Source organism: Ursus americanus, chromosome 15 (assembly GCF_024610735.1).
Source record: "Ursus americanus isolate L20-20 chromosome 15, mUrsAme1.1.p, whole genome shotgun sequence".
In the NCBI taxonomy this organism is placed as follows: domain Eukaryota; kingdom Metazoa; phylum Chordata; class Mammalia; order Carnivora; family Ursidae; genus Ursus; species Ursus americanus.
The window spans coordinates 9251028-9277486 of NC_142141.1; the positions used below are offsets into that span (position 1 = coordinate 9251028).

Sequence of the window (26459 nt, forward strand, 5' to 3'; positions counted from 1 at the left end):
AAGGAGAGAAACTTCCCAAGAAACAATTCTGGCAACACTTTGGTCGTAGACTTGGTCTTGGACTCCAGAACGGTGAGATAATACATTTCTGCTACTGAAGTCACCCATTTTGGTTTGGCAGCCCTAACAAACGAATGTACCACCACAGGGTAAAATATAATGGGGAAAGGAAAGGGAGAGGCCGGCACTACGCTCCGAGGATACACAGCACTCCGCGGGTGAATGGCACCAGAGAGCCCAGAGAAGAGGCAGGTAGTGTGGGGCCCTGTCCTGGAACGTGCGAGCATGGAGGCATGGCTGATAGCTGATACTAAAGCCCATTTCAGTAACGACCTCCCTGGAAGCAAAATCCTTGCGTTTAGAGGAAACTGCTGGATCCAGGCCCACCTCTCAGCCCCCAGCCTTTCCTGAAATCCTGCATGGAGGGCAGCTTGGGTGGGCTCTAGGGAGTGTGCTGCCCCTGGAATGGCTCCCTCTAACCGCTGGAGTGAGCCCCCTCGAAGGTCCCAGGATCTGACAGGGCAGGGGCTCCATCAAGCAAGACTGTGCCCTCATGAACTCAGGACGTGGGCTGCCGTCAGGGAGCCACTGTTCATGGTTCTCAGGGTGTGGTCCGCAGCCCGTCTGCAGAGGAAAGGGAGGCGTGCTGATTAAAAGCTCCTTCCTGGGTCCTACTTTGATCAACCGAATCAGAAAGTCCAGGGCAGGGCCCACGCATCTGCATTTCTCTGAGGGCTCACAGGTGATTTCCAGGCACAGGAAGGTTCACGAGCTGTCGCACGGCGTGTCCTGCTCTTCCTGCATTCTGCAGGGGGCCCACCACATGGCTGCGCTCAGGAAACATCTGCTGCTCGGACCACTTCTTCCCAGGTGAGGGAGGCAAAATGCGTTCTCTCTGCGGAAAGACCTGCCTGTTCTGTCTCCTGCAAATGTTCCACTGTGGGGCTCATATCCCCGTATGGCATCTTGCTAGAGAGGAACTGACTGACCCATTCCTAGAGTAAGAGTACAGCCAATCCAGCCTAGGGCCAGGGAGAAAGAGTTCATTCTCACAGAAAAACCTAACCATGCCAAACCTCCACCAACACGCGCAGACCTCTAACACAGGCTCTGCGATGAAGACCAGAACTTGCTCTAGACACTGAGCCAGGTGGTGAGGGACTCAGCATGGGTCTTGGCCAGTTCAATCCCTGGTGCTGTTTTTTCAGAGCCCCGCCTGGGGCTGGTGGGGCAGGCAGCAGGCCTGCAGATGGAGGCCAAAGTACACAAAATCCTGACTCTCACTGGAATGGACAGGACTGTGGAATCTCGACTTTTTTTGTTTTTTTAATGCATATTTCCACCTTTGTCCCTTTATTTTTTTTTATGATGTTCAATTAGCCAACATCATTAGTTTTTGATGTCGTGTTCACCGATTCATGAGTTGCATATAACACCCAGTGCTCATCACCACACGTGTCCTCCTTAATGGCCATCACCCGGTTACCCCATCCTCTCCGGACTCTTCTGAAGAGCAAAGGCCTTGGAAGGCTGTGGGGTTGCGGGGCCAAGAAGCAGCTGCGGCTCACCATTTCTCCTTTCATTTCCCTGTTCTCTGGAAGAAAAGTCACAGAGACGTGTTCTGGGAAAATACGCAGGTGCCACTGGAGCCCCACTGCGATGCCACAGGGACCGGGAATAGGGTGGCCTCACCTTCCTGAGCATGGGGGTGTAGCCACCTGCAGCAACTCGCAGGTGCCGAGGCCGCCTCACAGGGGTACTGGGCTCGGCAGGCCATATGGCATTTGTCTGTGATGCCTGGCACATGCTGGGAAGCCATAAAAGTAGGGAGAGGATTCAGAAGGTGGAGCTGGAATCCTCACAAGCTGTGGCTCACGACCTGGGGTGCTGGCTCAAAAGGCAAGAGCTTGGGCTGCATCTCAGGCCTGGGGAACTGGTCCCTGGGGAGAGGCCAGGGAGCCCACACTCTAACCAGCCCCCTGACTGCACAGCAGTGCTCAGAAGTGGTGGCGGGGGCCCACGGAAAGGGAGGGTGGAAGCAGCGGGTAGGACATGGGGTGATGTGATGTCTGATTGTGACTGATCTGGGACTGAGGTCTGGCAGGCCCGCGGTCCCCTTCCTGGATGTGTCTATTCCTGTCCTTCTCAAAGGCCCCTTGAGTGGAGAGCCTGATGTGTGAGGGTGAAGAGCATGGCACTCCCAGTCTGAGAGACAGGAGAGAGGAGCAGAAGAAACAACGGGAGAGAAAGAGACCTAGGGAGACCAACGGAGTCCGGGGGATGAACACAGACAGACGCAGGACCAGAAGCAAACGGCGAGAGACAAAGGTGAAACTTCACCGGGTTGGCTTTCTCCTCTCTCCTCTCCAGGATGCTCGCAGCCACCAGCACTGGAGTCTGACGTGCTTGCTTACAAGAGGCCAGGCGGAGGCTGCTCAACTCGACCCACCTGGCACTCGCCATGTGCAAGTGGGGCTTATTCAAGGATTAGGGTCGGACTGCGAGCTGGGTGCCATAGAGCTCAGAAGGCTCCCTGAAGGTATCTCAGGACCCATCACGAGGGGACGCAGACAGCATGCACCTGGGCACCTAGGATGCCTGGTCTGCTTCTAGGCAAGTTTGCCTGCTATATAAACTGGGCTTCTGCCTCTGAATTCCCTTGCTCATCCCTGCACACGCGCGCACGCGCACACACACACACACACACACACACCTTCATTTCTAAGCTCCTTAAGGGCAGGGACCTTGCTCAAAGTCTGCTGCCAAAAACAGTGAAACTAACTAGGATAGATTTTAAAGGTATTGGGGCAGGGATTGTGACTTACTAACTTCTGAATCCTCCAAATCGCCTTGCACAGAGAGTATGTGTAACAAAATATGTCTCAAATAAATGAACAAACGATGGGCTGATGGACAATGAATGAATGATGAGAGCTAAGGACTGCAGGGCCTACTTTGAACACAGGGTTGTGCTCTGTGCAATGTGGGTGTGGAGCTTGACGGGACCCTGCAGGAAATAAAGTCTGTTATCCAGAGAACAACAACTCATGGCTTTGGGTTAAACCACACCCACAGATGAAGGTGATTTAGCCTTCACAATATTTTTAAAAGTTATTGAATTAATTGCCGATGATTAAAAATTAAAAATAGGGGCGCCTGGGTAGCACAGTCGTTAAGCATCTGCCTTCGGCTCAGGGCGTAATCCCGGCATTCCGGGATCGAGTCCCACATCGGGCTCCTCGGCTGGGAGCCTGCTTCTTCCTCTCCCACTCCCCCTGCTTGTGTTCCCTCTCTCGCTGGCTGTCTCTCTGTCACATAAATAAATAAAATCTTTAAAAAAAAAATTAAAAATAAAAACAACTCTTTTCTTGAAATATGGGGACCTCCGGCACCCCAAGGCCTGAATTCCCACCTGCTGGAGGTAGGAGTTGGCACCCATTTGGGGCAAGCACCGGGGGTCTGCGCATGCCAGTCTGACCAGTCTGCCCAGGAGGGCGTCCAGCATTTGTACTGCCTGCCTGGCCCCTCTAAGCAATCTCACTTTGCACCCCCTCAGGCTGAGCTGACATCAGTTTAGTGGGTCACGACCATCATGAGAAGAAATGCAATGTAAGAGAGACAACATCAGAGGGCTACCGCACACAGAAAGAGTATGCACTGTTTTGTGAAACTTATGTATCATGGGAGTCACCGTCACAAAGTTGGCAATGACTGGTCTCCATTATCTAGGGTTATGCAGCTTACCTTAGTCAGAAGACAATTTCTGAAAACCTGCACCCGAGCAGACGTTTTGGTATTGGCATCCCCTGTGTAAACTCCCAGGGAACTGGCATTCTGGATGGTGAATCATTCCCCCCAGTTTGCTACTTCGCAGAGTTGCGAGATCTCTACACTGAGTGTTCTTAGGGCGGAGCCCTGGTGCCCCAGGGGGTCCCTCCTGCCCCTTCCCCTGCCTGGGCTACAGGATAGACCGGCAGCGAGGGAAGGGTTCCATGCCCCCTCCCGGCCCCAGCCCCGCCCCACCTCTCCGTCAGGGCCTTGCTCTGCGTGTCCCGAGCTGCCTGCAGATCCTTCTCCAGCCGCTTCCGGGCCATCTCCAGCTGCTCCACCTCCCCCTGGGTCCACTTGCGGGGGCTGATGAAGCGCATCTCCTTCAGCAGCTCCTCCTTCTCGTTGATGAGGATGAGCCGGTCCCTTTCCGAGTCCAGCACTCCAGGCCAGGCCTCGCTGTCGAGCTTGGCCAGCTGGATCTTCAGGTTGGCGATCCTGTGGGCGGAGAGGCGAGCGTGACGGGTGTGCCGAGGGGCCCTGCGGGAGCGGGGTCCCAGACTGCGTTTCCAGGGTGATGCACAAGGAGCCACGACAGCCTCAGAGCCATCTCTGGCGGCGACTGTCTTCGCCGGACCAGCGTGTGGTCTCAAGGAAACTATTTTTATCTAACAAACACAATTGTTGGCCTACCCTGTGCCAACAATGAGTGCGCCCTGCGGGGGTGGGGAAGAGACGTAAACAAGGTGGTGTCCTTGCCCTGAGGGACACGAAGCTGGTAGAACAGAGAGCTGGATTCAACACCAGGCAAAGCCTCCTACCACCAGCTGTGTGACCTTGGGCAAGTCGCTGCATGTCTCTGAAGGGAGTAATGAAGGCTCCTCTGTCACAGGGTTGTGGTAGAAGGCTTTAGACATAATTCCATGAACCCTCAAACACGGTGTTTGGTACACAGAAAGCACTCAAGTGAATGCTTCTGCTGCTAGCGTTTTATTACCTGGCTTGACCACTTACTAGGCATATGATGTCGGGTGAACCCTCTGAGCCTTGTTCTGAAAATGAGCAATAATGTATTCAGAGGAGCTGGCACGTAACAGGTGCTCAACCAGCGGCCGAGAGGGGCCCACTACAACGGCAGCAAATACTGCCATTGCTAACTGCGTAGTCCCAGTCCAGAGACTGGGGTCTGAGGCCTTGAGCTGGAGAGTCTTGGTTCTGGCCTTCTCGACAGGAGGCACCATTCTTAGATCGTTTTGGTGTCACGGTGCCTGGTACATGGCAGGCACTTACTAAATGTGAACAGGAAGGAGTTGGGAGCTCTATCCCTTAACTTCTTTGAGACGCAGTCTCCTCACCTGTAAGATGGGCTCAGTAATGGAACCTGCAGGGTGGGTTACGAGAACCCAATGAAAACTTACCATCAAGAGCTCTTTACACGCTGCCAAGCGCTGCACAGGTATTAAGTATAATTATCTTTGGACCAAAATAAGATTCACAATATAACTAAGATGACTGCTACAAGTACCCCAAAGGAATCATGATGTGATCCTTTAGGAGTCAGCCTTCGCAAAGCCTTTCAGCTAACACATCCTCGCCCCACCCAACCCCTACAGTGTGGATAAGACCTGGCGGGGAATGTGCTGGACAGAGGGCCACAGCGGATACGGCTCACCTAAGATTGCACGTCAGAAACATGGCCAGCGGAGTTAAGATGGCGGAGGAGTAGGAGACACCGTTTTCAGCCGGTCCTCCGAGTCGAGCTGGATAGGTACCAGACCAGCCTAAACAACCACGGAACCAGCCTGAGACGCAGGAAGACGCATCTGGATCTCTACAAATGAACATCTCCAGCGCTGAGTATTGAGGTACGAAGCGGGGAGCCATGAAACTGTGCACAGATATCGGAAGATAAACGGAAGGGGGAGGGAGCCGCCGCGTTCGGGCGCCGGGAAGCGGTAGCCACCTGCACGGGGGAGCGGGCGGACTCACGGACAGCACCCGCAAAACAGCAGACTGAGACCGTGAGCCGGGTGCGCGCGCCACCAGGCATCTCGCGGAACCCCGGAATCCCGGTGCGCTCACTGGATCCAGACTGAGACCGGGAGCTCCGGGAGCGCGCGCGGGGCGGCTGGCGGCTGGCGGCATTAGAAACACAAAGGACAGAGACTCGCCGGCCCTGGAAGTGAGGGCTGGGACGCCGGGTGTGGGGCGCACATCCCGGGACGCTGCAGGGTTGAGCAGCACCAACAGTAACAGAGTTAAAGTGGCCAGAACATCAGTGGAGAACGGGCCGCAATCCCTCTGTTCTGTGACAGAGGCTGAGATTCGGCCGCTGCTGCTCTGACTCTCAGAAGAGGCACAGCAAACCGCCAGGGAAAGCCGCCAGAGAACAAAAGCCTGGAAAAACCGGCTCAGGGAGTGCCCATCCCCATCCCCCCTCGCAGGAGACACAGAGACTCTACCCAAACAGGGCTGCCTGAGTATCGGCGCGGCAGGCCCCTCCCCCAGAACACAGAAGGCAGCCTGAAAAATCGAGAAGCCCACAACCCGGGCGCCGGGGTGGCGCAGTCATGGAGCACCTGTCTTCGGCTTAAGGCGCGATCCCAGCGTTCCGGAAAGGAGTCCCTCATCGGGCTCCTCCGCTGGGGAGCCTGCTTCTTCCTCTCCCACTCCCCTGCTTCTGTTCCCTCTCTCGCTGGTTGGCTGCCACATAAATAAATAAATAAAATCTTTAAAGAAGAAGCCCACATCCCTAAGATCCCTATAAAACAAGGGGCACGGCCTGGGACCCAGTCAATAATTTGGGCTCTGGAAACCCCGCAACCTCTCTTCATCAGAATGACAAGAAGGAGAAGCCCCCCCTAGCAAAGAAAAGACAGTGAGTCTGTGGCCTCTGCCACAGAAATAATGGATATGGATGTAACCAAATTATCAGAAATGGAATTCAGAGTAACGATGGTCAAAATGATGAGTAGAATTGAAAAAACTATTAACAAAAAGGTTACTGAGAATATAGAATCCCTAAGGACAGAAATGAGAGCGAATCTGACAGAAATTAAAAATTCTATGAGCCAAATGCAGGCAAAACTAGAGGCTCTGACGGCCAGGGTCGCAGAAGCAGAGGAACGGGTTAGTGAATTGGAGGATGGGTTAATAGAGGAAAAACCAAAATAGAAGCTGCTCTTAAAAAAATCCAAGCCCATGAATGTAGGTTACGGGAGATTACTGACTCAATGAAACGATCCAATGTTAGAATCATCGGCATCCCCGAGGGGGTGGAGAAAAACAGAGGTCTAGAAGAGATATTTGAACAAATTGTAGCTGAAAACTTCCCTAATCTAGCGAGGGAAACAAACATTCGTGTCCAAGAGGCAGAGAGGACCCCTCCCAAGCTCAACCACGACAAACCTACGCCACGTCACGTCATAGTGCAATTCGCAAATGTTAGATCCAAGGATACAGTATTGAAAGCGGCCAGGGCAAAGAAATTTCTCACATACCAAGGCAAAGGCATCAGAATTACGTCAGACCTGTCTACACAGACCTGGAATGAGAGAAAGGGTTGGGGGAGCATTTTTAAAGCTCTTTCAGAGAAAAACATGCAGCCAAGGATCCTTTGTCCAGCAAGGCTGTCATTCAGAATTGATGGAGAAATAAAGACATTTCAGAATCGCCAGTCACTAACCAATTTCGTAACCACGAAACCAGCCCTACAGGAGATATTACGGGGGGTTCTATAAAACTAAAAAGGCCCCAAGAGTGATACAGAACAGAAAGTCACAGCCAATACAAACAAAGACTTTACTGGCAACATGGCATCATTAAAATCATATCTCTCAGTAATCAGTCTTAATGTAAATGGTTTGAACCATCCCATAAAACGTCACAGGGTTGCAGATTGGATAAAAAGAAATGACCCATCCATTTGCTGTCTACAAGAGACTCGTTTTGAACCCAAAGATGCATTCAGACTGAGAGTAAGGGGATGGAGTACTATCTTTCACGCAAATGGACCTCAAAAGAAAGCTGGGGTAGCAATTCTCATATCAGATAAATTGGATTTTAAACTACAGACTATAGTTAGAGACGCAGAAGGGCACTATATTATTCTTAAAGGAAGTATTCAACAAGTGGATATGACAATTATAAATATATATGCCCCCAACAGGGGAGCAGCAAGATACACAAGCCAACTCTTAACCAGAATAAAGAGACATATAAATAAAAATACATTAATAGTAGGGGACCTCAACACTCCACTATCAGAAATAGACAGAACACCCTGGCAAAAACTAAGCAAAGAATCAAAGGCTTTGAATGCCATACTCGACGAGTTGGACCTCATAGATATATATAGAACACTACACCCCAGAACCAAAGAATACTCATTCTATTCTAATGCCCATGGAACATTCTCAAGAATAGACCATGTTCTGGGACACAAAACAGGTCTCAACCGATACCAAAAGATTGAAATTATCCCCTGCATATTCTCAGACCACAACGCTCTGAAATTGGAATTCAACCACAAGGAAAAATTTGGAAGAAACTCAAACACTTGGAGACTAAGAACCATCCTGCTCAGGAATGACTCGATAAACCAGGAAATCAAAAATCAAATTAAACAATTTATGGAGACCAATGAGAATGAAAATACAACAGTCCAAAACCTATGGGATACTGCAAAGGCAGTCCTAAGGGGGAAATACATAGCCATCCAAGCCTCACTCAAAAGAAGAGAAAAATCTAAAATGCAGTTTTTATATTCTCACCTCAAGAAGCTGGAACAGCAACAGAGGGACAGGCCTAATCCACGCAGGAGGAAGCAGTTGACCAAAATTAGAGCAGAAATCAATCAATCAGAAACCAGAAGTACAGTAGAGCAGATCAACAGGACTAGAAGCTGGTTCTTTGAGAGAATCAATAAAATTGACAGACCACTGGCAAGACTTATCCAAAAGAAAAGAGAAAGGACCCAGATTATTAAAATTATGAATGAAAAAGGAGAGGTCACGACAAACACCATTGAAATTGGAAGGATTATTAGAAATTTTTATCAACAGCTATATGCCAATAAACTAAGCAATCTGGAAGAGATGGAATCCTTCCTGGAAACCTATAAACTACCAAGATTGAAACCGGAAGAAACTGATTTCTTAAACAGGCCAATTAATTATGAAGAAATTGAGTCAGTGATAAACAACCTTCCAAATAACAAAACTCCAGGCCCGGACGGTTTTCCTGGGGAATTCTACCAAACATTCAAAGAAGAAATAATACCTATTCTCCTAAAGCTATTTCAAAAAATAGAAACAGAAGGAAAGCTACCAAACTCATTCTATGAGGCCAATATTACCTTGATCCCCAAACCAGGCAAAGACCCCCTCAAAAAGGAGAATTACAGACCGATCTCCCTAATGAATATGGACGCCAAAATCCTCAACAAGATACTTGCTAATAGAATCCAACAGTACATTAAAAGGATTATCCATCACGATCAAGTGGGATTCATACCTGGGATGCAAGCGTGGTTCAATATTCACAAATCAATCAGCGTGATACATCATATCAACAAGAAAAGACTCAGGAATCATATGATCCTCTCAATAGATGCCGAAAAAGTATTTGACAAAATACAGCATCCTTTCCTGATTAAAACCCTTCAGAGTGTAGGAATAGAAGGTACATTTCTCAATCTCATAAAAGCCATCTATGAAAAGCCTACTGCAAATATTATTCTCAATGGGGAAAAGCTGGAAGCCTTTCCCTTAAGATCAGGAACTCGACAAGGATGCCCACTCTCACCACTATTATTCAACATAGTACTAGAAGTCCTTGCAACAGCAATCAGACGACAAAAAGGGATCAAAGGTATTCAAATCGGCAAAGAAGTCAAAATGTCTCTCTTCGCAGATGACATGATACTCTATATGGAAAACCCAAAAGAAGCCACTCCCAAACTATTAGAAGTTATAGAGCAATTCAGTAACGTGGCGGGATACAAAATCAATGCTCAGAAATCAGTTGCATTTCTATACACGAATAACAAGACTGAAGAAAGAGAAATTAGGGAATCCATCCCATTTACAATAGCACCAAAAACCATACGTTACCTTGGAATTAACTTAACCGGAGATGTAAAGGACCTATATTCTAGAAACTATAAATCACTCTTGAAAGACATTGAGGAAGACATAAAAAGATGGAAAGATATTCCATGCTCATGGATCGGAAGAATTAACATAGTTCAAATGTCCCAGAGCAATCTACACTTTCAATGCTATCCTGATCAAAATACCGAGGACATTTTTCAAAGAACTGGAACAAATAGTCCTTGAATTTGTATGGAACCAGAAAAGGCCCCGAATCTCCAAGGAACTGTTGAAAAGGAAAAACAAAGCTGGGGGCATCACAATGCCGGATTTCGAGCTGTACTACAAAGCTGTGATCACAAAGACAGCATGGTACTGGCACAAAAACAGACACATAGACCAATGGAACAGAATAGAGAGCCCAGAAATGGACCCTCGGCTCTTTGGGCAACTAATCTTTGATAAAGCAGGAAAAAACATCCGGTGGGAAAAAGACAGTCTCTTCAATAAATGGTGCTGGGAAAATTGGACAGCTACATGCAAAAGAATGAAACTTGACCACTCTCTCACACCATACACAAAGGTAAACTCCAAATGGATGAAAGACCTCGATGTGAGACAGGAATCCATCAAAATTCTAGAGGAGAACATAGGCAGCAACCTCTACAACATCGGCCAAAGCAACCTTTTTCATGACACATCCCCAAAGGCAAGAGAAACAAAAGATAAAATGAATTTATGGGACTTCATCAAGATTAAAAGTTTCTGCACAGCCAAGGAAACAGTCAGAAACACTAAGAGGCAGCCCATGGAATGGGAGAATATATTTGCAAATGACACTACAGATAAAGGACTGGTATCCAAGATCTACAAAGAACTTCTCAAACTCAATACACGAGAAACAAATAAACAAATCAAAAAATGGGCAGAAGATATGAACAGACACTTTTCCAATGAAGACATACAAATGGCTAATAGACACATGAAAAAATGTTCAAAATCATTAGCCATCAAGGAAATTCAAATCAAAACCACACTGAGATACCACCTTACGCCAGTTAGAATGGCAAAAATAGACAAGGCAAGAAACAACAATTGTTGGAGAGGATGTGGAGAAAGGGGATCCCTCCTACATTGTTGGTGGGAATGCAGTTGGTACAGCCACTCTGGAAAACAGTGTGGAGGTCCCTTAAAAAGTTAAAAATTGAGCTACCCTATGATCCAGCCATTGCACTACTGGGTGTTTACCCCAAAGATACAGACGTAGTGAAGAGAAGGGCCATATGCACCCCAATGTTCATAGCAGCAATGTCCACAATAGCCAAAGCGTGGAAGGAGCCGAGATGCCCTTCAACAGATGACTGGATTAAGAAGTTGTGGTCCATATATACAATGGAATATTACTCAGCTATCAGAAAGAATGAGTTCTCAACATTTGCTACAACATGGACGGGACTGGAGGAGATTATGCTAAGTGAAATAAGTCAAGCAGAGAAAGACAACTATCATATGATTTCTCTCATCTATGGAACATAAGAACTAGGATGATCGGTAGGGGAAGAAAGGGATAAAGAAAGGGGGGGTAAACAGAAGGGGGAATGAAGCATGAGAGACTATGGACTATGAGAAACAAACTGAGGGCCTCAGAGGGGAGGGGGGTGGGGGAATGGGATAGACCGGTGATGGGTAGTAAGGAGGGCACGTATTGCATGGTGCACTGGGTGTTATACACAACTAATGAATCATCGAGCCTTACATTGGAAACGGGGGAGGTACTGTATGGTGACTAACATAATATAATAACAAATCATTAAAAAAAAAAAAAGAAACATGGCCAGCACTTGTCGAGCGCCCAGGCCTCTGGACTCCCAGTTCGATCTTATCTGCAGACATGTGGCCCAACTCTTAATTTATAGAAACACTGCTGGGGACAAAAGCTCCACAGTGTGTCGTGAAAATTCCATGCAGACAAACACTTCTAGGTTTGCTCATTCCCCAGCCAAGTGCATCAGAGGGCTTCTTGGAATGGATTAATTTATGTGCCACATTCACAAAGAGAGTAATCTGGGACAACTTTGTAGCTTCCTCCACTTTGAGGATGGAGTGGTCTGGGCAGGTCTGGCAGGGGCTCCATGAGGCGCAGTACGCTGAAGGGTGATCGATTCTTAATGCTTACATGTATTTTCTAGTGGAGCTTTTCCCCTTGCTCCTTAACCTTCAGGCCACCCATCTTTTGGAGGATCTGATGAAAAGCACTAGACTTGCTCTGCAGAAATGCACACGTGACAAAACTCAGCATGCAGACTTTTCATTACAGCCACCTGCCCTCCTTTCTTCAAGCCCTGCAGCCTCCACTTTCCATTTAGTGGGCCGCTCTCTCCTTGACACTTAAACTACCTTTGGGTGAAAGGGGAAGTGCAAAACTGGGTAATGGTAGATGAGCCAGGAAGCTCTGCAATGAGAAGTTTAACGGCTGAACCCAGAGGGAAGATTTCAATCCTTGGGTCTCTCCAGAACTGATCCTTTAAGATCAGCATTACTGCAGGCTGGAATGGATCCAGGGTTCAGAGTGGTCCCCTTCAGAGCGGACAAGTGGCTGTCCAAATGCAGAAGTCCTGCTGTTTTGCTGGGCCTCTAGGGGGAGCTGAAATAATGCACAGAGTGTTTTCTCTACCTGACCGGTATCCAGTTTCTCCTCCTTCTGTTAACAATACTCCACATTTTCTTTGGGAAATCACTCCTCCCATACTTAAGTCACTTGGTTCCCACAAAGCTGATCTCAATCCCCTTCCCAGAGTTAGGCACATGACCCATGCCTGGACCTTCAGAGAATTCTAATTCCTCCAACTCTGCAACAATGATTGGTTCACCAGGGAGCCTCAAACTCAAAACCCGATAAATCTGTTGGGAAAGGAGGTTCTCCTTCTGCTGGGGTTGCTAACCTGATGGTATATAATTCTAGAATTGCTGGGGGGGGTCACCTTTACATTTTGATAGGAAAGTGTCAACACAGGCAAGCAGGGTAGAGAAAAGGAGAGAAACTGAGTTCTATGTAACATGATTTAAATCCCCAGATCCAGCTGTGCCTAAAGTTGGTTTATCCTAGGACTTTGGAATTCAATAAGCCCACAAATTTCCTTTTCTGCTTCTTCTAGTTTCTGCAGGATTTCTGTCACTGCTGCAAAGGGTTCTGCTGCTCACACAGAGTTGGCAGAGAGGCAGGGCCGGGCCCCGCCACTCTCTATGTGGCCTGGCTTAGAATGTCCATGGGCTAGGCAGCGTGTGGATGCGATATGCCTGACTGCATTCACCGTCACACTCCCAGGAAGGTTGGCTTCATACATAAGATCATGGACTTGGAGCCAGACTGTTCAGAGTTCAAAACCTGACTCCATCACCTTGAAAAGTCATTAAACATCTTAGATCTTACCTTTCTCTTCTCTAATATGGATAAATCAAACTATGCTAGAAGGTTGTTTTTAAAATTCAATGAGCTGATATTTACATTTTAACATATACAAATGCTTTAATACAATACCTGATACATAACAGATGCCCTTAAAATAACAGCTTTCCTTACTGTTTTAATTTGATTTGTGGCGGTGGAACCCAAGTGCTTAGGAGCCTGTGAAGCCACAGAACGTCTCAAGTCACTGGGGTCCACACAGTTTGTAAGCACAGCTGGCTCCCCGCTGGGCAGGAGACACTGAAGTGTTCAGTATCCAGGGTCTGTTTCGCTCTACTGCTAAAACCTCAGCTGTACTCCTTCAAACCAGGCTACTTACAGGAGCATTGGAAAACCCTGATTATAGAAACCGAGCCCAGCAAGTGGAAAGAGAACGAGTCTCTGAGGTTTCACAGATTTGGGTTCAAACCACAGTGCCACTTTTTACCTAGTGAAGTGTCCCTGGCTCAGTCATTTCCTCACTGAACTTCAGAGAGAGTTAAAATATAAATACCATAATCCTTATCTTCATAATCTTGGAGGATTAAAGAGGAGGAGGTGGGTGAAAAGTCAGGCAAGGAGCAGACACTGTACAATGGTAGCTGTCATCACTGGAGCCATCCCGCCCCAGCCCCTAATTACCTTCTCTTAGCCTCTTCATATCGAAGGCGCAGTCTGACCTTCTCTGCCAACTGATTGCTGCTGCTCGTGCCAAACTGGGGGAAAGAACAAAGTCGGGAATTATAGGGCCATTGTGGCCGGTGTGGAGTTGGATTTCAAGAGCTCATGAGAGACTTGACAGCTTGCGTGGGAAGTGGCTAAGAATAGCCCCCAATTACTGAGTTGGCTGTGTGATAGCAGGGAAGCTAGTCAGGCAAAGATGCTTTCCTTCCTGCAGGCTGTGGGAAGACCCCCAAACTCAGACATCCATCCCTTGCAGAAGAGAAGCTGAGTGCCCAGAATATCATCTTGCAGCCCTGAATGGCTTGGAGCCCATTCGAGCCCCAGCAGCATGGAGGACAGCTGGTCAGGAGGAAACAGGGGCAGCCGATATACAAGAAAGACATCCTGGGAGAGCTGGGGAGGGGCTCAGCTGAAAACTCAGGGAGGCCGCAGCCAGGACTGAAACACTGAGTGATTGAGGAGAAAGCCCTAGAACTGGCTGGGAGGCCTACGGTGGCTGGTAGCTGGACAATTGGGTGGCATGGAGAAGGAGGGGACAGCCCATTGGCTGCATCATTCTGTCAAGAGTGGCAAGAGGCACCAGGGCTCACCCAAGCAGACACGGACAGAGCTTCTCTTCACAAGTGGGGACACAGCTATAGGAACCAGAGAGGGATAGCACTTAGCCATGGAGGCTGGGAGGTGGGTCTGCTCACTGTCACCTGCTCTAGGAAAACAACAGTTCTCCAAACGTGCCAGGTGGCCGTGGGTCAGTCCTGCTCTAAAACTTCCAGGAAGTAAATCCAGATGGCACTCACACCATTCACTACTGTGACCAGCCTGAGCTTTTGGAGAGAGCTGTCTGAAAGCAGCATGTCACGTTTTGGGATGAACGGAGGGAAAATATCACCTGCTTTACAGCTGGTGAAAGAGAAACAGAATGGTGTTACACATCCATAAGAAAGGACCCCAAGAGAGACCCTGGTCCTTCAGACAGGCTTTCTGTGCGGCATCTAGAGACGCAAACACATGGCAACACTCAGGACCACGGAGTCAGCGCTGGCTTTTCCTCCATACCATCACCTCATGTCATCCTGGGGCCGAGAGGTCTGCAAGAGAATGGAGCTCCAGGAGGCTGAGCTCGCAGCCGGGCCCACAGAGAGACACCGGTTCACCCCTCAGGTGAGGAACAAGAAGGTGGCTGCCCCCTCCAGCCGCCTCCCGGAAGCCCGGCCTACTCACACTTCCCGAGATGTCCGTCTGCGAGCTCACGTCCAGGTACTGTTTTGGCAGCGAGAAACCCGAACTCTCCAGAGAGCTGCTGCTGGACCACAGGTCAGAGTGGGACCCTCTGTCCGTGCGGAAGCCATCCTTCAGCATGGCGAGGCTCTAGGGACGGGAGGGCAGGGTTAGCAACACAAGTGCCCAGGGGGGAGCCCTGGTCTGTCGCCCTCCACGAGCTTTCCTCTCCACCTTGCGTCATTCAGCTGGAAGCCACGCTCACTCCGCGGAGCCCACTCACCTTGTACGGAGCGAGCAGCAAGTGGGTAATTGCTTGGTGCCTGGCACCGGGCTGGGTCTTTTCCTTGGGAGAGACTGGTATGGACCCCAGCTCTGGGCCACACTACCTGACTTGGAATCCTTGCACTGCTACATCCTAGCTGTGTGACCTGAGCTAGGTGATTAAGCTCTCTGTGCCTCAGTTTCCTCTCCCGAAAAATAGGAATAACCATAGGTCCTATCTCATAGGACTATCGTACTGATTTGAAGAGATGACCAGGGTAAGGTGCTAGTATAGCCAATACTTAATACCTGCCAGCTTTACCATCAGCTTCCTGAATCCTGACATTGGTCCTGTGAAAAATGACCTAGGACGATCCCCATTTTATTGCTAAGGGAGTTGCTGCATGGAAGGGCTGGCACATGACAGAGCGGGATTTGTCCTGGTCGGTCTGACTTAAGACTCAGTGCTCTCAGTTGCTAATCACAATAGGAACACGGCTCCCTGTTCACAAGGGCCTGATGTTTTCATTGGGTTACTGCCCTGGGCAAGAGCTTCAAAATCATTCTCTTTGTCATAGAGCGTAAAGCTCCGTTCACGAAATCAGCACCTCTGAGCCTGACTCCTAATCCGCCAATGGAAACACAAACAAACACAGAATCTCAGACTTCAGGGGAGTTCTGTGACGGGAGGTGGAGTGTCCAGGGATTAAAAGAATGGGCTTCTGAGTCTGTGTTCATGGGTTTGAATCCTGGCTCTACCACTGACTGTGAGCTGTACCGTCCTTATCTGTAAGAAGGGGGTGAACTAGGGCTGGTGTAAGAGATGAATGAGGCACGAAGCATGCAAGTGCCTGGCCCAGGAAATCACAGCGACTCTCATTTGTTCAGTCCTTGGCACAGACGGAAAACACGCGATGATACACTTATGAAGATGTTACATTTTGATGTCGGGGCTGTCAATGTCGAAACCACCTCCCTCTCTGCTTCTTTGAACAGGAAGCCAGGTGGCTAGAGCTAGTGGCAAGGACATGACCTTTGCAATGGAGCAGATGGCTCCTATTACAACTCTGCTGGTGACGTGACCTTAGGCAAGTCACCTGATGCTTCTGAACCTCCTTTCCCTCCCCTACAAAGTGAGACTGAAAGCCCAAGAAAACTAGCAACGAGAACTCAGTGACTGTGTAGTGTGCGGAAAGAGCATGCGTCCTGGCACAGAAAGGTGCTCGGGAGAAATCGATGTGTGACCCCCATCACCGGAACTCTCGTACCTTAATGAGATCTTGCTTTTCTTTTTCTCCACAAGTGATGGCCTTTTTGATAGCTTTTGTTTCTCTCAAGACAGCCTGAGCTTCATCCAGTTTGTAGCTGCCCTGAGCATCAGACATTTTCTTATCGATTCTAGGAAACAGTCAATGGGGAAGGTCAGACAAAGACAGGGCGAGGGATGGAGTCTCCCCGGGGGAAAAGCAGACAACAGACTTCAGTCCCATAAGAAGGTTCCTCTCTGTCCTGTACACCCTCCCTACCCAGGTCCTGCCTGTGGGAGAAGGCACAGCAGGTGCCTGTGAAATGTCTCCCAGTGTGGGGCTGCAGAAGCGACACCACCCTTGACGTCAAGGGTCCTCTAAGCACCAGCTCTTACAGGAAGCTTTCCCTGATTACCTCCCTGTATCCTCCAGGCTGGGCTAGGTGTTCCCATAGCACTGTGTGTAGCTGTGCCACTGCAAACATTATGTTGCGTTCTACTTAGTACTGTATATGGGGGTGTCCTTGACTGGTCTCTGGCAGGCTTGGGACAGGGGTGGGACTGAATAAACTTAGTATCTGGCATAGAACATTCCTTTAACTCGGGGTCTCTCAACCTCAACATCTTGACGTCTGAGGAGGATGATTCTTTGCGGTAGGGGGCTGTCCTGTGCATTGTCGGATGTTTAGAAGCACCCCTGGTCTCTGCCCAGATGCTAGTAGCATCCTGACCCGAGCAGTGACAACCAAAAATGCCTCCATACTTTGCCTAATGCCCCTTGGGGGAGAGGCGCAAGGTCACCCCCAGCTGAAACCCACGGACTTTAATAAGCATTTGCCATGTCAACAGGTACAATGAAGGGAAGTCATGAACCATGAAGAACTCCCAGGCCTGCTACTCAGTAGCACGAGATGGGGCATGGCCCTCAACGCACAGAGCTTAGCTTGCTCCTCTAAAAACACCTGGATAACGTCACCTGCCCAGCCCATGTTCACAAAGCTGTTAGGAATGTCAAATGGGATAAAGGATGGATAGTCTGGGGGTGGACTAGATGTATGGGACCAAATCAGCTTATCTAGGCCCCACACATCCAGGTTCATTTTGGTGGCAGAAAAGAGTTTAAAAAAAAAAAAAAAAGTTAAGGATCTCGATGTTGCTTTCCGAAGGTCAGACCAAACCAGAGATGGTGGAGGTCCAGGACCTCTGGGGAAGGAGGCTGTGGTGTGGAGAAGCTTTGGAGGAAAAAGATAAATTTTAACTGCTTCACACTTTCCCCAAAGGCTAGGCCTGAGGTCTCAGTCCTCAGTGGAGAAAAGGAAGTCTTACAGTCTGAGGGAACACCACAAACTCATTATTTCAGGATGAGAAACCGCTCACAGGCATTCTTCTCTGGTTTCCTGCTAGAGGCCAAACTGTCCTGGGCTAAAAATAACCTGAGTGGGGAATCACTGACGGTGGGGGCAGGTTTTCATCCCGGTCTGTCTGTGCCTCTGAGCAGGAGAGAGGGAGAGAACCCGGGTCTCAGCATGGCCCTCCCCCTGCCCTCCGTTATTTCAGCCTCCGTGGAGAGAAAACAAAGCCCCATTTATGTCTCCCCACTAAAAATAGCCTGTCTATTCCTTTCGAGGACTTGGGCCTGAGCAAGCCTGCCAGGTTGGCTAAGACTGGTCTCAGATTTTGTTTGAAAAATTAGTCTAACGGGAGCTTTCTATAGCAGAGGCCTGCACGAGATGCTCTGCCGAGAGGGGGGTCCTCCGGGACCAGAGGTGGCCCTGCCCCAAATGGGGGGCGGGGTGCAGGGGAGATGCCATGTGCTTGAGCAGAGCTGGGGGCTCCGGGGAGGGGGCTGTGCCCTGCTGTCCTCTGCCAACAGGGTGCGGATGGCTTTGAATCCTCAGCAGGATGAGACAGAAGCGGTTTGTCTGCTGTGTCCTGGGCTCCTCAGACAGCCTCTACCTGATTTCCCTCAGGGGCCTTAGCAACCCAGGCTCTGGAATTTGGCTCCAGAGAGGAGCTCCAAGAGGGAACACTCTTGGGATTGGGGGGTGGGGGGAGGGGAACAAAGGGTCACCATTATGTGCTCAGTGAATGAATCTTTTTTTTTTTTTAAGGGAAAGAAAAGTTGTGTGGTTGCAGGGGAGAGGAGGGTGTAGTGGGCTGCGTGTGTTTTAGAATTTCCAAATCACGCAGCTGTCCAGAGATTCCCACACCCGCTAGCCACAGCATAGCCACAGAGAAGCAGGGCAAAGGCCCTGACAGCAGCCAACTCCTCTCCGTCTTGTCCAGACAGCTCTCACCTGGGCAGGGCGGCTTCGGGGACATGCGGAAAGATGCCGCACGGCCCTCCTCCCACAGGGATGACATGCCAAGTCTCAACCCTCTCCTATTTACAAGGGCTTGAGGTAGCTGACGGACCCAAGTACTGAGCTTTCATCTCGACTGTTCTTTTCTGTCTTCAAAGAGGTATCCTTCAATTCTCCTCAACCTTTCCTTTTTATAAAACTGGGGTTGCTGACCATGAACATGGTCATGACGGATGGTTGAGTTTCACCTTCTCCCGTGCTCTGCGAAGGGAGGAGGCTGAGAGGTAGAAGCGACGAGATCACCTCCCACTACGAGCCTCTGAAAAAGATCCCCAGGGACATGGAAAGAGGCCTCATGTTTTCTGGATATGAGGAGGGGGTTATTAAGGATGAATCCAGGAAGGAAGGTTAAGCAACACATGAGCAGCAAAACCCAACAGTCTTGGGTTCTAATCCTGCCCTGATGCTTACGGTCTGGGGGCCTCTGGTCTACTTTCTTTTTTTTTTTTTCCTCTGGTCTACTTTCAACCTCATCAGTGCCCTCATCTGTAAAGTGGGGCAGAACAAAAACCTCTCTTAAAGGCGGAGAGACAGTGAATTAAGGTGACTGAAGCATAGTGCTTACCCAGCATAGCTTTTAGCCTGGGGCAAAGACAGCTCATCTGAGTTCCTCCCCCAAATCTAAGCCAGCAACTAGCTGGGGGTCACCCCCCCACATCCCCCGCCAACCCTTACACTCACTGCCAGGCACTGTCACATGCTTCAGCTTCATGTTCACAATAACTTATTTTTCAGATAAAGAAACCACAGCTCACGGGAGTGAAGTCATTTTAGCAAGGTCCCAGGGAACCGGGATTTGAACCCAGGCCCTCTGCCCCTTGAGGCTACATTCCTAACCCTCTATGCCAAGGTGTGTGTGAAAGTAGATGCCTTCCTCCACCTTGAACATCGAGCCGGCTTCAGGTGAGGAGTGTGGATGGTCAGGGCTGCCAGGAGTCTTATCCAGGCCTGATATCAAACATCAGCTGGGCGGAGGAGGCGGAAAAAAAGGAGGCTTGTCTTTGGGGTTTCAGCGTCAGCTTACCAAAGAACAAGAATTTTCAATGCTGCTACAGGGTGACAAAGTGGTAAAACAGGTTTGTGGTGGCTCAGAGAATAATGGGAAATGTTCTAGCCAGAAGCTCCTGAGGACTGCAGGAAGGGGGAGGAGGGGAGGGCCCCTGCAGTAAGATGACGTGGGAGTGAGTAACCTTTCAGCTATGTGTGCAGAATCTGGAGGGCTCATGAGGTTATTTGCTTTCTAGATCACAAACAGGAGTTTTCTAGCTCGTATTCCTGCTCTTGACTGTCACTGGCATATGTATACATACGTATATTAATAACGTACGTATCTATATAAGCACATATAGATAAAACCATGTTTTATAACAATTTATAATACAAAACAGTATTATACACAATCTATACTTTCTTAAACCTTGGCAGTGGGGGGTTCATGGTAGTTCCTTCCCAGGTAGTGGGGGCTTGGGGGATGGTAGGATGTGAATAAGAACCAACCCCTCCCTGAGAGGGTCACAGCTCCCTCAATTAACACAGCCTGGACACAGACATCCCAAGGCTTGGAGCTGTGGCCACAGAGTGGTGGGGCTGGATTTGAGGTTCAGAGGATGAGGAAAAGGTATAGCCAGAGAGAGAGAGAGAGAGAGAGAAGGCAAGTGAGTAGAGAAGCAGCTGTCTGTAAAGGTGTGGCCTCTCTGGGGATCTAAGTGAGACGTCCCTGAAAACAGAGAAATCAACCGGATGTTCTCCCTGGGGCCTCCAAGAGGGCTCCCAGACACCTCTGCAGTGACTGAACGCTGTGTCCGTCAGTACACATGCCTCAATGCATAAGTGTTCGTTACATATGTGACTATTCATAACAGTGAGCTGATGCTTACTGAGCACTTAGTATGTGACTTGGTTTCCTCACCTATAAAGTGGGGTTAGCTGAAAGAACATTCCTTATAGAGTTGCACTGAGGGTCAAATGAGGTCACGCAGGCAGAAACACTGAAAGTGCTTCCCGGGAGAGTAACTGCTCAGTAAATCTTAGCTAGTGTAAGAACGAGAACAGCAGTCGACGCACCTGCTCTAAAGAAACAATAGAGCTGTATCTTGGAGGCAAGTCAGCTTCTAAACGTAATGTAATGTTCTTACATTTGGTCAAAGTTATCCCGAAAACTCTGTAAGTTGCCCGTACGGTACAGTGTGCACGACGCTGTGCATGCTCGGTTAGGGGTCTGTGTGTCGTGGAAGAGATCCTTGTTCCTTCAGTGGGGCACACTAGCTGCTCGTCTTTAGGGGCCAGGGGAAAGAAGAGTTTGTTCTGTTTGCATGTGCACTGCTGGATCTCCAGGAGGAGATGAGACAGGTGCCCAGCAATGCCCAGCAACACTTGTTTCTGTGACCGGCTGGTAAAACTCAACGGAAAGGGACAGACTTTAATGGCTTCAGGAATTCAGAGAACAATGAGAACTCTGGTTTGAAAGGATTTCCCTAGGGGCACCTGGGTGGCTCAGTTGGTTAAGTGTCTGCCTTCAGCTCAGGTTATGATCCCGGGGTCCTGGGATGGAGCCCCACCTCGGGCTCCCTGCTCAGCGGGGAGTCTGCTTCTCTCTCTGCCCCTCCCCCTGCTCATGCTTGCACACTCTGAAATAAATAAAATCTTCAAAAAAAAATGAAATGATTCCCTTTTTCTCTTTCTACACCTCAACCCTGGGTGACAGTATCTTCAGTAAATACCAGTGGACTAGAACTAGAACCGAATGATTAGAGTGGCCTTACAGGAGAGACGACAGAGGGGCAGGAGTGGGGGGGATATGGGACATCCCCACGCTCTGCAGGACAGGGTGGACTTACTTCTTCAGGGTCTGAAAGCCACGCTCTTTGAACTGCAGCTCTTGCTGGAGGTGAACCATCTCTCTCTTGAGCTTGTTGACCTGGATGGCAGAAGACCACAGACGGGGCTAGATCAGAGGGTGATATGGAACTGTGGACTACCTTCTCCTCTAAGGGGAACCCAGAGCTCCCCAGAGCCCCTGCATAATGACTCAGGTCGAATATCCCTTGGGCCACATGGTCCTGATGCCTTCCCCTCACTGATGTGGCGTTGGTCTCTGCAGCTGCTTGTGCAGTCAGCATCCCAGCCCGACTGTCCTACAGGTCATCCTTGATTAGCCCTCACTTGAGGGAAACAGGAAGTGGACGGGTGCTAGCTGACCCGAGACAGAGCTTAGCCTTCCCACTGCCTAGCTGGGTGAGCTCTCTCAAGCCACCTCGCCTCTCGGAGCCTCCCTTTCCTGTTCGGACAGAAGAGAAACCTGGTCATTTGCAGGGCTGTGTATTACTTAAAGCAGGTAGTGGGTATGGGAGTGCTATGCATGGAGGCGAGAGGCAAGACACGGCACACGGAGCCAGATTTGACCTGCAGGAATGCTTTGTCGGCTTTGCAGTTATTAAATCAAAACGGTTAATCGCTAATAATGAAATATTGAGAGATTTCCTATAATAAGCCTAAGTATAGTTGTTTTCTAAAATTAGAAGATCTGCCGACACTGAGCCCTCCTTCCAGCGTGGCCCCAAGAGGGGAGGGCTAAACTTCAACCACCCCTTTAGGCAGGGCACAGCTCCCTAGGTGGCTCACTTCCCAGCACTCCCTCCTGCCTCACCCTGAGCCCACTGCCCCTCTTACGTTTTCTTGCAGGCATCTGAATTTGAGAACCTACTTCAAGTGTAACTGACCCAGTGTTCAAAATACTGGCTTTGCCTTGAGCAAGCCACTGAACCGCTGTGCCTTCCACGTCAGCACAATGGGGCTCGTATTTATGCCCAAGGAGTCAGGAAGCAATCATCATGAAGCAGTTAAATAAGACGATGGAGAACAAGCAACAGCTGGGAAGCGGGCACACTACATGAAGCCCTGTGGAGGCAGCCCTGAGTCCTCGGGGCCAGTTCCTCAGCTCCCCTCGGCCTGTGTGTGCTCACGGGTAAAGTGCAGACACTAACAACAGCTGCTTCACGCGCTTGCTTCGAGAACACGAGCCAGCACTCACGAAGCCCTGAGCGCTATGCCGGGGATGCGGTGAAACGGCCGCTGCGGTTACCGTCACAATTACTGTGACAACTGCCACCACCGCTGTTATTCGGGATTCTGGCAGCCGGCGCGGGCCGCCGCTGCCTGGTGGAAGCACCTGCTCTGATCTCGGGGGCGGGGAGGGGACTGTGGCTGCCTCAGCGACCCCCTTCCACAGGACAGGCAAACGGGCCCTACCCGGGACTTGGCGGTGGCGATTTCGGCTTTCAGGATCTCAGGGTCATACTTGGAGCTGGACGACGAACCCGACACCACTGCAACGAGAAAGAAAAAAAAAAAAAGAAAAAGTTCTGTAGAAGAAACACATTTAGATAAAGATGGCTTGTGTGGCCATCTACATAAACCCGGAAAGCAATGACTAATAGTGAACCACCTAAATGTCCAACAAGGGGGGTTTGCCAGATAAATAGGGTGCATGCATAAATGAGGACAACATGACTCAATGTGATTTAAAATGATGGTGCAGGGGCGCCTGGGTGGCTCCGTCAGTTAAGCGTCTGCCTTCAGCTCAGGTCATGATCCCAGGGTCCTGGGATCGAGCCTCGCATCGGGCTCCCTGCTTCTCCCTCTGTCCTTTCCCCCCTCCCTTCACTTTCTCTCTCAAATAAATAAGTAAAATCTTAAAAAAAAAAAAAAATAGAATGATGGTGCAGAGGAATCCTGAACAAAAATGTCCAAAACCATGCGACTCCCTGAAAACAATAGTGTACAAAAAAACTATAAAGAAAGAGTTACTTAAATTTGGAAAATATACAGTTAACACATACACGCACACGCATCTAAAAAAAAGCACAGAAAGAAATATACCAGGAAAATAACACTGATATCTAGAGAAGTAGATGATGAATAATATTTTCATCTTTGCATGTTTCTTTCCTAATTGTTCTAAGATGAACATATTTTATAATCAGAAAAAATTACTAAAAATACTATTTATTGTACTTTATAATATTGAGGTACATTTTTAAGGGAAAATAAATTACCCATAATCCCATCACTGCAATACAATGATGTTTTCTCACAAGCAACTTTCCACTGCTTTTCCACAGTTCATTTTCTTTCTTTTTCTTTCTCTTTCTTTCTTTTTCTTTTTTCTTTCTTTCTTTTTTCTTTCTTTTTTTCTTTCTTTTTTTCTTTCTTTCTTTCTTTCTTTCTTTCTTTCTTTCTTTCTTTCTTTCTTTCCTTCTTTCCTTCCTTCTTTCTTTCTTTCTTTTCTTTCTTTCTTAAGATTTTTAATTTATTTGAGACAGAGAGAAAGAACATGAGCGGGGGGAGATGGGCAGAGGGAGAGGAAGAGTGAGAAGCAGGCTCCCCACTGAGCAGGGAGCCCAATGTGGGACTCGATCCCAGGACCCTGGGATGACCTGAGCCGAAAGCCGACACTTAACCGACTGAGCCACCCAGGTGCCTTATCCACAGTTCTATTATGTAGTTGTAACCTCACTGCATATTTAAAATTTTTAAATAGTATTTAGGTCTTGGAGAGATATCTTAAGACTTACAAAAATGAGCACAACAGAGTAAAATATATTTAAAGAAGAAAATGAGACAAAGGGAAAACAAGAATGAGGAAGCACACTCCCAGGTGTGAGGTTAGTTAGGGCTCAGGCAAACATGGGAGGTCCCACTTCCTTACCGGGAGCCACAGCCTGGCTCTGAGCTTCCTATGAAGAGGGAAAGGGGCCCGATGTCAGATTCATGGTGCCCTTAATGTAAACACAACCTCACTGTTCAGGACAAGGACAGGCATTCTTGGTACAGAGACCAGAGAAGAGCTTCTCCTGTGGGACCTTAATCCCACAATACGCGCAATTCCATCCTCCTTCTGCTTTCCACCTACGGTCTCCTGAACACCGTGTGTGCAGTGAGATCACCTGCTGGGACCTAGAGTTTTCTGAGGCTAGAGACTCGTGGCAATTTCCAGGGTCCAAAGGTAGAAGTGACAGTTGCGAAGGGGATGCTGCTTTTTGGATTTGGTTAAAATACTGGAACAGACCTTCTGATCATGCACGAGGAAGGTTAAAACATTAACACTGAAAAGTTCGGAGACGGGAAGTAAAACTGTCCTGCATACTAACAGAAGAGATGTTTTGCACCAAAGGCAGTGTTGCATTTCTGCCCAGTTTACAGTGATGATGACGATGAGGAGGAGGAGGCTGGCTTTTACCACAAGAGACGGGTGACAGGAGCACCTGGGTTGGGGCGGGAACCTTGTGGTCCCCCTCGTGAGCATGGGCCAGGGACTTCAGATACAGGGTGTTGTCTCCAGTTGGAACCTTTCATATCCTGCATTCTACTTCCCCGGTGTGTGCTGGACTTAGGGATTTCAGGGTGGGACTTGGCTGGATACATAGCTGGAGGCAGTGATTAAAGCCACATTCCCCAGACAGGCAGTTTTCAACAAAATTTTAAGGTCGTTAATATTTGTTACCCACTGATCACTTGTAAAAACATGGTGAAGAGAGTCAATGGGGAGGAAGATGGGGACAGCTCAAGGGGGGGTGTGTCCATTCTGTGAGCACCCCATCCTGCTGAGTACTCTATCAGGCTGTGCGGCTGGACTTGAGTCGACACTGCGGGGAACTGTAAAGGTGATCGTGGAAGCAGCAGCATGGGGAAAGCACATAAAAAACTGCAAGACCTCAGCCTACCAGGGACAGCATGGCTGTGGGGACAGACAACGCCACCCTGCACTGACCTGCAGAATGTGGAGGTGGTCCTTGCGCGTGCTCAAAAATCTTGGAGGGAAGGTAACTCGGAAAAAAAAAGACTGCCACCAACTGGGCCACTGGGAGCTTTAATTCTTATGCTCTGGAGTACCACTGCAAATTGCACTATTTGTACCCCAAAGCGGCTGGGATGTGGCCTGTTATTATTTTTTAAGTAAACATTTTATCTAAAAAAATACATGTTGAAAGGTGCACAAATCATGTGTACGGCTTGATGAATTTTCACCAAAGAAACACACCTGAGTTCCCACAGGTCCCTGTGGTTTAATAAAATCACCTTCTTGCACTAGGGGCAAAAGAAAGGGGGGGGGGAAGGCAACACTCTACTAATCAGCACTGCAATCAAGAAACAGGTCATCAACCTCTCTCCCCTTGCACCCCTATCCTCTCACTACTCCTCCACCAAAGGAATTTTATATTTGAACGGGACCTTAAAGTCTGACTTTAAGTGCCCACCTTTTTAGTTTTTAACTGTTACGCTTTTATTCAAGTTACATACGAACACCAGTTTAACAGGCCAACACAGTACAAGGTTTGCTTTAAAAGAACATTCCACAGGTCCCTATCCCATATCTCCTT

At 48.9% G+C, this 26459-nt stretch overlaps 1 protein-coding gene across 8 annotated transcripts in view; it reads right to left on the reverse strand.

The window, feature by feature from the left end:
- WWC1 (WW and C2 domain containing 1) overlaps positions 1 to 26459 on the reverse strand; it is a 151975-nt gene that overhangs the window by 37284 nt on the left and 88232 nt on the right. For all 8 annotated transcript variants that reach the window (XM_087867817.1, XM_045792064.2, XM_045792066.2 and 5 more), the window contains 6 exons: positions 23329 to 23405; positions 21918 to 21997; positions 16740 to 16869; positions 15211 to 15357; positions 13948 to 14021; positions 4024 to 4266 (listed from right to left, as the gene is read on the reverse strand). In XM_087867817.1, coding sequence (XP_087723943.1) covers positions 4024 to 4266; positions 13948 to 14021; positions 15211 to 15357; positions 16740 to 16869; positions 21918 to 21997; positions 23329 to 23405 — 751 coding nt within the window. The remainder of the gene's footprint in view (positions 1 to 4023; positions 4267 to 13947; positions 14022 to 15210; positions 15358 to 16739; positions 16870 to 21917; positions 21998 to 23328; positions 23406 to 26459) is intronic.